The 14440-nt window shown below is 44.4% G+C and overlaps 1 protein-coding gene across 1 annotated transcript in view; it reads left to right on the top strand.

Moving 5' to 3' along the window:
* Positions 1–227: 227 nt before the first annotated feature.
* The window catches only part of RSPO3 (R-spondin 3), a 61432-nt gene continuing 47219 nt past the window's right edge, over positions 228–14440 (top strand). Inside the window, exon 1 of the mRNA XM_080616117.1 lies at positions 228–947. Within this exon, the coding sequence (XP_080472243.1) occupies positions 851–947 (97 nt within the window). The 5' untranslated portion in view covers positions 228–850. The remainder of the gene's footprint in view (positions 948–14440) is intronic.

The following is a 14440-nucleotide window of genomic DNA, read 5'->3' as shown; positions in this document are numbered from 1 at the left end:
CCCGCCCCGCCCGCCGCGGGGGCAGCGCAGCCGCGGTCCCCGCCGCTGGAAGATGCTCGGGCGCCGATGCCCCGCGAGGTCTCGTCCGAGATCGGGGAGCCTCCTTCCCCCCGTCCCGAGGAGCTGGGGCTTGCCCCCTCCCTCCCCGCCCCGCCCCGGGGCCTCCCCCCCGGGGCCCCGCTCCGAAGCAGCTCCCGCATGAAGCCCGGGGACTCCTAGTCGGCGGGCGGGAGAGCCGGGGGGGGCCTGGGGGGCCCGGCCCACCTGCGCCCGGCGGCTGGCGGTGCCCGCGGCGCAGACCGCGGCTGCTCCGGAGCGGCGGCGGCCGGCCTGGGTCCTCCTACTGCCCCCCCGCCGCTCCCGCCTTCGCACACTCCTCTCCCACCGCCATCCATCCTGTCGGCACCTCGCCCGCCCGGCGCACACACGGGCGCGCACAGCCACACGCACCCCGGCACCCCCACAACATGCTGCCGGCCGCCCGCCCGGCATGGACCCCGGCGGCGGCTGCTCGGCTCCTCTGCGCTGCTGACTGCTCTCTGAGGTTTGCGGCAGGTAGCGGGGCAGGCGGTTGGAAAGTGCAATAGGAAAAGCGGAGGGGAAGGGAAAGGGAAAAAAAAAAAAAAAAAAAAAAAAAAAAAAAAGGAGAAGAAATAAAAAGGGGAGGAAAGAAAAAAAAAAAAAAGGCAAAAGCCATCAAGCCGGCCAAGCCCCGCTGTGGATCTCAGTGCAGGTATTTCTGCTGCTGTGCTCATCCCTTGCCGCCCACCACCCCGCTCTGGTATTTTTTTTTTTTTTAAGGAAGGAGGAAAAGAACGAAAAGCAGAAGTCGAACTCTCAAAGGGTTACTATGCAATTGCGACTGATTTCTTGGTTTTTTATCACTTTGAACTTTATGGAATACATTGGCAGCCAGAACGCCTCCAGGGTACGGCGACAGGGAAGAAGTAAGTGCGAAGAGATTTATACTTTGATAACTTCTGCTTCCTCTCGTTGTGCCGGTCACCTGCCCGGGGGCTTCCTCGGCCCCAGTGCCTCTGCAGGGGCGCCAGGCAGCAAATCCCGCGCCCGCGAAGCTGCAGGCAGTTTCACTGAGTTGGAGGGATGGAGGCGATTTTTGGTCTCTTTCTGCTCTTCTCTCTCACCTCACCGGGATTAGCAGAGCTGGCTCCGGGAAGACCTGCCTCTGCTCCTTTATATTGCAATGCCTGATAACGGGGAACGGCCTTTCTTAGCGCTTTCCACTTCCTAAAGGGAAAGCGCGATGACACAAGAGGTAACTTTTGGCCACGGTGCCCGAAGCGCCTTTCCCCTCCCTGGTGAAGAAGCACGCACCCCGAGCCCCAGCAGTGCAGATCACCGCCGTAGGTTAAGCCCGGCCGTGTGGAGTAGGGAGCTGGGGTGCCGGGACGCTGCCCGGCCCGCTGACTTCCAGCCTCCGCTCGCCACCGGCCACCTCGGTGGCACCGTCCGAGTCAACTATCGGCACTGCCCTGGGGCTGTTGCTTCTGATTTTTTATGTTATTTCATTTATATATATATTTTTTAATCCCATTGGATGAGGGGAGCTCATCCCTCCTGACTCAACCAGCCCCTGATAATGCCGCCTGGGTCCGAGTTGGTGACAGGAGGGAGCGGGAGGACCGGGGGGCGAGGGGCAGTGCCCGGGGTGCTGGGGGAGGCGATGTGGGTGGCCAGAGGAGAGGGACCCCACGGCATCGGGGCAAGAAGAGAAGCGAGGCACTCCGGGGCAGGCGCTGTCCAGGTCGTGGGCGCTGCGGCGGGCGGGACCTAGCCCCGGCGTGGGGCTCCGAGGTGGTGGCAGCACCGGGGTTCTGAGTCCACGGTGACCCCCCGACAAGTCCAGGGCGCTGCCAGGAGCCGGCGGGACGGGATAACGGGGGAAGGGGGGGGGAAGAGGGGGCACCGGAACTTGCCCCTGGTCCGGCACCGCCACCCCGCCTGCGTCTGACCCGCCGCCGTTTCTGGGGAGGGAGGCATTTTGTGCGCACCTACCGCGGAGGGGCTGCTTATGCCTGTCCCATTTCCCTGACAGCTGCAGATGCCGTGGAAATGTCACAAAACACAGCAGCCTGCATTTAATCAGCAAGAAGTAACTCAGTTACTTCCTCAGGGAGGGAACAGGAAGGGATTTACTATTATTTTAATTATTTTTTTTTTCTCAGTCCTCGCTCCCTTCCCCTGCTTGGCATGGCCAGCCCTTGAAAACCTCCTTTGTATGGTTTGCCTCCTGCACACAAAGTTTGATTCACCTAAAGTGCCCCTAAAGCGGAGCCGAGGACGAGAGAGACCGGGGACTCCAGCCCTCCGATCCCCACGGCCGCGCAGCGAGGGAGCACTAAGGGCTAAGTAAAACATGTCAGGGCATCCGATTTATTATCCTTGGCAAGGGAGGGCTCCGCAGTCTCCATCACTTCCCACCCACTCCTTTAACCCCTGGCAGCCGCCGGCCCACAAGCTGCTGGTCCCCCCCCACCATGACGAGGACACCCCGAGGGGCGCGGTAGAGGGGTTCAGCCCTGGGTCGGGGGTAGGGTAGGGTAGCACCCTTGTGGGGCGAGCGCTGGGGAGCTGGCTCCCCTCCGCCCGTGTCTGCTCCGGCACCTGGTGCTCGCCGGGCCACAGCCAGCGCCAGCTCCAGCGCCGGGCCGGCGGCGACCTCTGCTGTCCTGAGCCGCGGCGGGCAGCCCGCGCCGGCAGGTGCTCGAGGCTCCGTTCCTCTAGGCTCCGCTCCGCTCCCCTCCGCTCCGCTCCCCTCCAGTCCTCACGGCCGCTGTCTCATCCTGGGGCAGCTCTTTTGGCCGGGGAAGGCGGCAGGTCTCCCTCCTGGCAGCAGCCGGTGTTGGTCATGAGCGCTGGGCAGCCCCAGGTTCCCAGCCTCTGGGTGTTTGTGGTGTGTTTCTCATGCCGACCCGCCTTGGTCCTGCTTAAGCACCCTGTTCAGCGGTGTGATTTTAGGGGAATAGGGCTGGAAGTCTTGGCTGCAAATAGGTGGTTGGTATAATGTGGAGAAGGTACCAAATACTGGCTCAAACTTTTCTGGTTAAACTACAAGAGTTAAGTTAAATTCACAGCAAGAGCAAGTGGCTCAAAAATCACAGCTAGAAGAGTCAGAATGGAAATCTGACCCTTTAATTTGGCAGTGTAGGCAAATAAATGTCAGAACCTCACCTGGACATGGTGTACATCATCTGCTGGCCGAGGTCTTTCAGTTGGGCTGGTTGTAAAACGTGCTTTGGTATAGCTAGGAGTTATTTGGCGTGAATTAGAATGTGTTTATGTAAGTTACTATAAAAGAGGGTATGGTCACCACTTGCACTGATCATTTTGGCTTTAAAAATCTGTGAATCGCTACTAGTGAATACAGTACTTAAAATAAAAATGGCAATAGGAGGGTAAAGAAGACACCTGTCAAATTCATCTGCTACATGGAACACTTTCTCTGTATGTCTGTTTCTTTTGCCCAGATGCTCTCCTTTAAGCATACGTCCTAAGCGACTGCTAGCAAAGCATTTTCAAATACTCATTTAATCTAAGTATTTTTAAATACAGTACAAACCACTTGCCCTCAAGAAGTCAGTGAGCCCACATTGCTTCATTCTCTTTAATATTCAAGTCCCCCATTCTATATATTATATTGTAGACTCCTGCTTTTTTAAGGAAAAGGAATAATGAAGCCTGAACTGACTAATTCAGTATATGCTGGGCCAGACTCCCAGCCCATATAAATTGAAGTTTGTTTGTTATTTTACCCTATCAGAAGGACCCAGTCCTGAAGCATCACTTCTTTTGTGCCTACTGCCAAAGTAATCTTTACTAGAAGGAAAGTCTGGTCTTCCACCCTTTCACTCCCTTCCTACTGAAGTTTGAGCATCCTAAATTTCTGTCTCGTAATCAGTAGTAAACGCTTAGTTGGCTGTGCAGAGTCAAAACTCCTCTGAAGTCAACAACGGAGTGCAGATGGAGGATTGGGTTCATCATTAGTTGTAGCACACAATCAATAAAAGTTCAAAAGCAAACATGTCATCAGCAGAGATTTGTGGGTTTATTCTGATAAGAGCAATTAAGATTAACAAATTAAGTTGCTTTTTCGGGTCCTACAAGAGAGATTAATATTCAGCCGAGTATAGACTATCACAGTAATAAATAAGAAATTCTATGTATCTGCCAGTGATTACAGTTTGAAAAAAAGTAGAATAAAGTCAATAGTTCTAAAATATTTTGGAGGCTACCACTAACCTTCAGAACTTAGCTCTGACAGTTATGCACCTTTCTCACTGTGACCTTTTAACTGACAGAAATGAAGTATGATTCAAGCGAATCATACCTCATACTTCAGTGAACTATGATGACCGGCAGAGCATTTGCCATGACCCAGTGGACTGCCAGTGAGCCACGGAGTAAATTTGGAAATCACTAAAATAAGCAAAGTGATAGAAAATTCGGCATTTGTACCACAGCTCCTACATCTGGGAGTAAATCTATCAGCATGGCTTAATGGAACTGCAGTTTGGATGTAGAGCTACCATGACATATCTTATCGGTAGCACATCAGTATCTGATGTTGGCAATTGCCTCCTGCCTTTTACTGTAATGACACATTCGTGATACCAGGCGTTCATTTCTTCGGTCGCTCCTCCATCAGTTCCTCTGTTGATGTGGGACTGCAAGTCTTCCAGCATCTGCTTCTGGTCACAGTCATGAGTGGAGGGCTCCACTCTGCAAACACTCTGCCTCTGTCACTTAGTTTGCATGCAACTACTCACGAATTCAAGATTAAGCAGATGTGCAACAGCCCGTTAGAAAACATAGCTCTACAAAATAAAACAGGAGAGAACTGACAAAACACAAACCAGTAAAATTATGTCTCTGTTTTTTTCCGTACCTTCGCGGAGGGTGTCATTCATCTGGAAGTAAAATGTCAACAAAAAAAGAGGAATTACCTTCTTAGCTGAGATAACACTGCATTTTGGAAGCAATGTTTAATAGATCACCATCAATACATATCTATTACTGATGTCTATGTGTATGCTTTAGGTTGGTATGGCACAGATGGTAATGCTACATTTTCTGTATATAATATAGGTGTTGTTAACAGATTTTTACTTTTTTTTTTAAGAAATAATTTAAGATCTGAGTGCAATAATTTAAAGCAGAAGTTATCTAAGCAAGCAGCCATCAAGTAAGCTGACTCTGTCCTTGGGCAAGATTGAATTAGTCAGTGGTAGTTCTCTTTCAAAGTATTTGCATGTCTCTAATTGTTTTATTTTTTTTCCTGTGATGTTTTCATATTAGTACCATTAGGGTAAATTCTTTGCTGGTGACAAGTGCATCTTTGTTGCAATGAAACGATATTTCGCATTTTTGGATGAGACCCTGTTCGTTTCGAAATAGACTGTAAAACTCCTATTGCAGTCATTAGAAACAAAAGCAGATGGAGAACTGTTTTATTGTATTTTCATAAACTGCAAACATATTTTGTTATACTGATATCTTAAATAACTAAATATTTGAAAATCACTACCCATTGCTGAAAGTGTTAGAACTATTATAGGGATAGTCTGCTTGTGTTGCTTTTTTTATAACTCTGCGTGTGTGTGTATCTGTGTTTGAAGTATACCAGCTGCATGGAAAAATACATGTTATTATCCCAAAACCTAAAGGTCATTACAGACCAGTTCCCATCTCCTACCTGATATCTGAAAGGGTGATAATTTCAAGTTTTGTTTCTTTCAGCTGCTGAAGACATATTATATACTATATAAAATTAATGTTAAACTGTAAACACATAAATTAACACAACTTCTCAAAGATGTGGACTTAGGATGGTATATCAGCAAATATATAAAAAGTCCTGTTTCTCCTTGCAGGCAGAATAAAATATTGCTATTAGATGGTTTTAGAGCTTGAATCTGACTCCTCTGCTTTCAGTGGAGAAAGTCCTATGGACTTCGCTGGCATTGGAGAGGGCTTTTTTTATGCAGAACCTCAGAAAACATTTTGAGTTTGGAAGAATTCCTATGCTAGAATACTTACATGATCCAAATATGTACAACCCCTACACAGGGAAAAACAATGCTCTGTACCTTTCAAAACTTGCTTGGAAGGCAATCTCTTTCTTAAGCATATGTAAAGAACAGCTATTTTAGTGCTTTTACCTCTTCAGCCAACTGAAGTCAATAAAGTTAACTCTGAGAAAAATTTCTTTTATGCTTTGTTCTTAGTGTATCAAGCCTCTGCAGATCTCTGGTCTGCTGCTGCTTCTTGCTGTAAATTTTTCACTGCAGATAATGGAAGCTATGCCTAATAAAATCTCAGCTAGGACATAAAAATCAGAGTTATAATCTCTTGCTTAGTGTGCTCATTTTGCTTTCTGTTTAATAAAGCTAGTGTGCTGTCTTGACCACTGATGTTTATCGCTAACATTTATAAGCTGTCTATCATTTCATGTGCAATCTTTTATAGACAGTGACTACTAGCGACACTCATCCATGAAAACTATGGAAGTTCTTATGAACCTTTTTCCCGTACAGTGAATTGTCCCTCCTGCTCTTGAAATTACACGAAAAGTTGCAAAAGCCTGGTGGAGGAGATATAAAAGCTAATAAAAAGCCCACATTTTTGTCTCATTTCTAATTTTGGAAGCTGAACTATTCAAAATCACTTTGCCAATTTTTTACCAAAATAATTCAGAACAAAGCAGTCTTATCAGATGACAAAAGGCAGCATTTTTATACAAGAGTCTGTCTGCTATTACTACAAACGATGCCGCAGATAAAATATTCAGAGAATATTTGTTCATGCAAAAGATGTTACGGCCTTCAAAAAAAAAAAAAAAAAAAAAGAAAAAAAAGAAAAAAAAGAACTACAGCTTTTTTATAAATAATTGAATAACTGAGTTTCTGGCAATAGTAGAACGATTACCTAGATGCTTTGTTTTAATAAAGCCAATGGATTTTATTAACAAAAACTTTAACCCTATTTTTGTTGTTAGCAGTGAGCAGTGTGATAAGCAATACTATTTAAAAAGGAGTGATTCTACTTTGATTATACGATAGCTGACTACTGAGCACTTTTGTCTGTTTCAATGTCTAGATTATGAGCTGTAGACCATACATTTTACAATGTTAGTGTTATTTACTCTTGTGAAGCAAAGGCACCACAAAACATATCCCTCTCCCGGGCTGCCAGGGAACAGCTCAGCTATGAGGACTGGAGCTGAACCGGGGGGAGCTGTGACAGGGACTCCCACCTTTGGCTGCTATGATGGCACTGAGCTTCCACGAGCTCCACGCAGCACCCTGGCCTTGCACTGATACTTTGGCTCCGCACAACAGAGTAATTAAGGGGAAGAACGTAAGGGAATGCATATAGTGATATATTTAAATGAAAGCAAAACCCTGAACCTCAAGTCTATGCCAGTTTAAGGTAGCAAGCTGCTATAAAATTTATGCTTTCAAGCTTCTTTATTGTGTGCCAACTTTACATCCTGACGCGTTTCATGTTTAAACTTGAAAGCTCTTAGATGGGATTTCAGATGTTTGATATTTCCTGCAGGGTAAAGCAGATTTTGGGGCACTGTAAAATAAAACAGGAGCTCATTGACGGGTGTTGGAATAGCAATGATGTGTGATTCCTGCGGCTTCCTGTAAAGTGCGACAGCAGACACAGCAAGGCTGAGATCCAAGAACAGGACTTAGGTGTCTAAGGTGTGTCTGGGGCAGGATTTAAACACAAGTCCATCACCTTCAAAGCCCTGCTTAATTGCCATCTCACCCTTGACGCATGAGTGGTTGTCAGGTGTTTCGTCATTTCTAACATGATGCTTGAGCTTACTGACATTGAGCATCCACCTGGCATGGGAGGCTTCTGAGCTCCTTCTGCAGAGTACCTTCTGCAGAGACTTTGATATTTTCTCTTAAAGAAACCCTGGTAAGAAAGGCAATAAATAAATCATAACAAATAATAAAAATAACAATGCAAAGCTTTTTCACAGGGAGCACAGGAAGCGATTGCTTACTGACACTAGAATATAGTCATGTGCATCCCTACTCCTGTATACGCAGGCCCCCAAGCCCTTTCCTCTTCTGTGCTAACTAAAATGAGTGCAGGCAAATGACGTGAGGTTATATGCAAATCCAGGTGATAAAACATCAGTTTATTAGAGGAGGTTGCACTCATGCTAGCTAAAATAATTAATTTAACTTAGATTTTCAACTCCAGGCCAAATATTTTTAGATATATTAAGGACAGCAAAGCTGCAATGCCTCATTCTTGGTGTGCTTCAAAATAAAAGAGTGAGGTCTCCTTCCTTTAATTAAAGAATATATTGTTTTGCAGGGCTGGCTAGCAGTGCAGGGCACTTAAACCACCTGGACAGCCAGGATTTGAGACAGTTTCTGACCCTAGCATTGCCCCATGACTTGGCTGAGAATCCCTTGTTCAGCATGTTGGATTTTGTCACTTGCTTTTAGAGGTGCCCAACTCTTCCCACCTACTGAAAGGCAACTCAAATGCCTTGCTGAAGGCTGTCACCTGTACTTTGATGGAGGTGTCGATGGAGGGCATTGCTACACAACGCAGGGATGCTAGTAAAATGTTTTATCAACAAGCACCAGCTCATCCACCCCCCCTCTCTCCAAATAACTCACCAGGTGCACGTCTTATCTGGTGACAGTGTTTTCGTGGGAAGTTACAGTAGAGGTAGGGCTTGAGCCCTTTTTCCTCATCTCCCCTATAAACTAAGTTTCTATTTCAAGAGGAGGGAAGAAAAGGCTCTCTTGTGAACCAGAAACGTAGGAGCAACCAGCTGGTGGAATACGATTTCCATTGCATTCCTCAACTAACATTTACAAACATCCACATGAATCAGTTACTAAAACCTGGCACTTTAATATGTTTACAAAGTTTATGTATATTATCAGCACATGTAATACCTCCAGCAGGATTTATTACAGGTTCCTTTAGCAGCAACATTTTTTATCATAACAGCTCAACTGACCAGTTGAGCTGTTATGATAAAACATATCACAGAGAGGAAACCAGCCAGTTTCTTCAGAGCACGCCTCCCACAAACACTTGCCCAGTGTTACTGCATTGCTTATCCACAAAGTTACAAACACCAGCATCGGCAAGATTTCCTAGAATGTTCATAATTAATTTCACTTTTTTCTATGCCACTGAATAAGGAGTTGCTGGTTTTGTTTTATTTTACTTCATGTTACACTGCCAAATGAAGAATTACCCCTCCAAAATAGAACCAAGTGAGACCAAAGGATATTTATTCAACACAGGAGTCAAAAGACGTGAAGTTCATGTATTTAGCAAATACATGGAGATGTATGAAGGTTCTAGAAAGTTTTAGCATAACACAGAACTGGAAATAATCAACTAAGATGAGACCTCCTTGTGCTGACCACGATGACCACAGATGTCATAAAATCTTATAGACAAGATCTTGAAGACAGGAAACGTAAATAAGTTACACAATTTGGTATTTTTCAAAAAAACCTCAGCTTCTGTTTTGCAGTCCAAAATTAAGCCACACATTCATCTTTTGTGTTTATGTTTTATGAGGAGTTGAGCAATTAATGAGTTTCAGAGGCGAGGATATACTAAAAGTGAAAGTAGAATTCTGTATGAGAGTAGAATTTATAACCTGTGCTATGTCCTGGACAAGTATTTTTAAACCCAAGGCCCTGGCTTTAGGAATGAAACAACTGAAGTGTGCTATTAAAGCTATCCATTGAGGGAAATCTTCAGTGGTGTAAGAATTTATCAGTAGGATTCAGTTGTGAGTGAACGCCAGCAAGAGGACATCCACATGGCTATTTAGGTCATGTATTACTTATTTCCTAAGAAAAGACTGAAGTCATTTTGAGTAGCAGGTAAATATAAAAACATCCCCTGGACAGACTGTGGACCAAAATGCTTCCCTTTCTCTGTTGGCATCATTTATTTCTGCTAAGAACCTACAAAATAAGTATGATTTAAGAATGCCTATTCTCTTCCATGACTGGGTACCGTGTTCTTTCATCTGAGTAATTCACTGAGATATGAATCATGCTTTGAACCCCAGCTTCTTTCACAGGTATTTTCTAGAACAAGTAAGCTGTTATGTTACTAACTCTGAGTTCAGTATATTTCAGGATATAATGTAACATATATGTATATGTAACATATATATTGACATATATGTGATATATATTATGGTTGTGTGGTCTCTTAGAAGTCTTTTAGAAGTCAAAGTGGGCTTGATCACTCCATGGACATGAAAATAGGGGAGAAGGTTTCAAATAGGCTTTCTTTTACAATTTATCTACGTATTGTGGCTGGATACTCTATGAGGACAAGTCCCAAGCTTTATGGAGTTTAGAAGCACTGGGTGGAGAGCAACTTGAGGAGGGGGTCTTGCTCCTATTTGCCAGGATCTGTCTGGCAACAAAGGGAACTGTAAACTGTACCCTTTCAATAGGAGGCCAGGCTGCTCTTTCTGAAATCACATCATTTCCCAGCTACTCAGTGAGCAAGAAGTTAATGTCTTCCTCAGTATAAATCAAACCTGAGTCCAGATAAAATAGATTAATCAAAAGAGTAGTCTTCTGTTGCATTTCTATGCTTCAGTGATTTCGCAAAAAAGGAGGATTCTTGCCATAGCTACCATTGAAAGACCACCAAGTATTACGAAAATCAATGCATAATCCTTTCTGAAGCCTTGCATAATTTATTGAAAAATAAGTTATTCAACTATGGAACTTGATCCTTCTACCTTGGTTCCATGAATGACTGTGATTACTGCTGTGTGCACCAAAAAGGGCCTGTGTTTTTCATGTGGAAGTATGCAGAGACCATGAACACCTCTTGTCAAAAAGAGATCAGCCACAGAAATTCTAGTGTTGCATATAAGAAAGCTTCTCGGAAGAATCTTCCATCTCATACTCCCTGACTCCTACATAAGCATTCTCTGCCTTATATACTTCATCCTCTAGAACCTCCTAAGCCTACAGCTGTAGTCCTAGAGTTGGAAAAACTTCTTTACACAGTCTATGCCCATGACCTGGCATAGATCATGGCATCTATGAATATCAGTATATATAACATTTAACAAAGGTGCCAGAAAACCACAAATCTACACAAATGTGTAGGGTGGTGTTTAAAACCATTCACAAAATATTGTAAAAATTCATAATTTTGATGGAAAACGTATGAATATTTTATAAAATATAAATATCAAAAATATAATCAATAAATTAGAATAAATGCTTATACATTGTAATCTCTCCTTTCTCCCCTACACATTCATATCTTATATCTGTGTATACACATTCACATATTCACACAGACACAAGCAAGAATTAAAGATCTTGATGTGTTCTTAAAGCGTTTTCACTTTTAAATGATATGAAAATATAGGTAAAAATTTGTCCTGGGTTCAGCAGCAGCAGTTAGTTTTTCTCCTTCTTAGTAGCTGGTGCAGTGCTGTGGTTTTGACTTTCGGCCTGGGAATAATACTGATAAAGCCGATGTTTTCAGTTGCTGGTCAGAATGTTTACCCTGACCAAGGACTTTGTGAGTCTCATGCTCTGCCAGGGAGGAGGAGAAGCCGGGAGGAAGTAGGGACAGGACACCTGACCCAAACTAGCCAAAGAGGTATTCCATGCCACAGCACATCATGCCGGGGGATGTAACTGGGAGCTACCCGGAAGGGCACGTCCTCTTTTCTGTCGGGCTCATTTCCGGCGGGCGGTATCGTGTTCTCTTCCCTTGTTATTTCCCTTATCATTATTATTATTGGTGGTAGTAGTAGTGATTTGTGTTATACCTTAGTTACTGGACTGTTTTTATCTCAACTCATGGAAGTTACATTCTTTCGATTCTCCTCCCCATCCCTCTTGGGGGAGGAGGGCGGGGGGGGAGTAGAAACTGCGTGGCTGACTTGCCGACTGGCTTAAACCACAACAAAATTATACTGATAACTCCAGATAGAGAAAGTTTTGTTTCAAGCCACACAAAGGCATCTGGTTTGTCTGAAAACTTCATCTGTTCTCTCACTGTTCTTATGGTCTGTTTGGTCATGGAAAACAAAACCATTTGGTTTATGCAGGTTAAACCAAACACTAAATTAACAAAATGAAAAGATAAAATTGCAAAGGAAGCTTGGTAGAGGACCATCTTCTCTTTCTCTTGAGCCTGGAATGCTTAAAACTATAACAGAAGGTTATACAGAGCCTTCCCTTTTCTGTTATGTACAGGTGAAACCTTTTTTGGCTTTTCATAGGATGTGTAAATAGGCTGGAAATTACTTCAGCCACTGAGGAGGAAAATTATGTTCCTTAGGCTGGGCTCTGGGCAGGGGAAATTGATGGTGATAGAGAAGAGTCATCATTCCTTGCCCCCACCATGACAACCCAGCAACACTACTGCTGATGTTCCTGTGGGGATATCCATGCATACAGGTGCCTGTGTGTGCCTGCATCTGTGCCTGTGCTGAGGGAACAGTGAGGAGAGTTAATAGTCTTCTCTTTTATCAGTAAATAGAAATGCTATGATCGTAAGGCAGATACCAGACTAACATGAGTTTTTCAATTAGAGCCTCTGCATTGTTTTTAAAAGGAATTGGTTTAGGCAGAATAAATGTCTCATAAAGGTTAAGGGACTGATTCTGCTTCTAGTTACAACTCTTGTCAGGAAGCGAATAACTCATAGAGCTCTGCCAGCATTAAATTTGTATGTGCTCAGAATCCAGCCTAAATGTTTATACAGGCTATTTAAAAAATGCTAGCTGGAGATTTTTATTCTCAGTCACCAACAAAAGAAGCAGCAATGCAATCTGCACTTCTCTTTGCAAGGTGCTGGTAAAGGGCATGAGGGTCTTCCACCATCTTTTGTCAGAGGACAGCTGCAATTTGCCACTTGTGGCAAAGTGTGGGAAGGATATTTTTGCTACATTCCCTATTTTATGAAGTGGTAAGTGGCATAGGAATTCTAGATGAGCTCCATTAGTCTGCCTGATTCAATACAGGCATGGTTCAAGTCCTCCTCGTTATCCATAACATGCCTTGATCCAACCAAAGTCTGCTGGAAACAAGATCTAGCAGGTGAATGTAGTGAACCAGAGCAGACAAAACAGAATTCAATGTTATGTAGGATATATGACATCATCCTGTCAATTCCTGTTTATCCTTAATGTCGCCCTAAAGGAACACTCTCTTAGCGTTCCCTCTCCATCACTCCCCATTCATACCTGTAAGCAAGTTGTCTGCTTGGCATACTTTTCCCTTTTGATGCCAAGCCACAAGTTATTGCAATTTACAGTTCTAAGCCCAGGGTAAAAGAGAATGGAAGCCCTTGAGCTGGGGTGTTATGAGCTGATGATAGCAGTGGCTTTCTCGGTGAAAGAAAAGAAGCAGTGAACAGCTTCTTTGATTTACAATGACAGATTGTAAAAATAAGCTATGAATCTTTGCATATACAAAAAGATGTGAATCCTTGGAGCATTTGTCAGACATGGCCTGGTAGAAGTAAGGAAGGAGCTGGAAAATTTGCATGCTGTAATAGAGCACATAGCCCTGAGGCCTATCAAATACAAGAATATGAAGGGTGGAGTTCAGAAAGTGGTAAACTATTCTAAGTGTGTCAGTTGACATCAAACATGGCCATGGCTGTTTGTCCAAGCATAGATACCAAAATACTCACCCAGTTTACATACTGCTCTCCAAGCAGCTGGGCAGGACCTTCAGAGACCAGTGGAAAAAGTTCACTGTTTGCAAAAATACTGTGAGTGGGGGGAAGTCTCCTCCATAAAGCTTTGCATATCCCCACAACTTTGTCAGGGACTGTCATGTGGGATGGCAGGGCAATTGGTGTCAATGTAGCACAACTTACAAAATCCTCTTCCTCAGCTACAGAGCGATGCTGTGTCTCAGAAGGGATGGGTAGCAGAGTTCATCAGCCAAACTGCAACATACAGCACTGCTTGCTGCACTCTATAAGCAATTCTCAGCTTTTGTAATGCCTGACGGTCCTAAGTTTCCCTATGCCAAGCCCTTTATCCAACACATTTAATTCCTCAACGCTCTGCACATCTCTAGTCTCTCTTATGACAGCAGTTGAATAACGTCTACAGGGGAAATATCTACTCCTCCTCTTGGCTTGCTGTGGAGTCATAACCCCTTCCCCCAGTATATTCAGTCTAAGTGGATTTACAGAGTTTGCCTGACAGTTTCTGAAATAGAAAACCTCTGCTTAACAGCAGAGCCTAAGCATTGCTCTCTCTGTAGGCAGGCCAGTGCTTGTTGCTTCTCTTTAAGATCAACTCTCTCTGATGATGTATGTGGGGACAGAGGAGATATCACACCCTGTCCAGCCATCGGCCTCTTGCTGAGACAGCTATCATGACTGCCAGTTCTTCTTGAAGGTT

The sequence above is a fragment of the Psittacula echo genome, assembly GCF_963264785.1.
Source record: "Psittacula echo genome assembly, chromosome: 4".
NCBI lineage: Eukaryota > Metazoa > Chordata > Aves > Psittaciformes > Psittacidae > Psittacula > Psittacula echo.
This window is presented reverse-complemented; position numbering and strand designations above follow the sequence as displayed.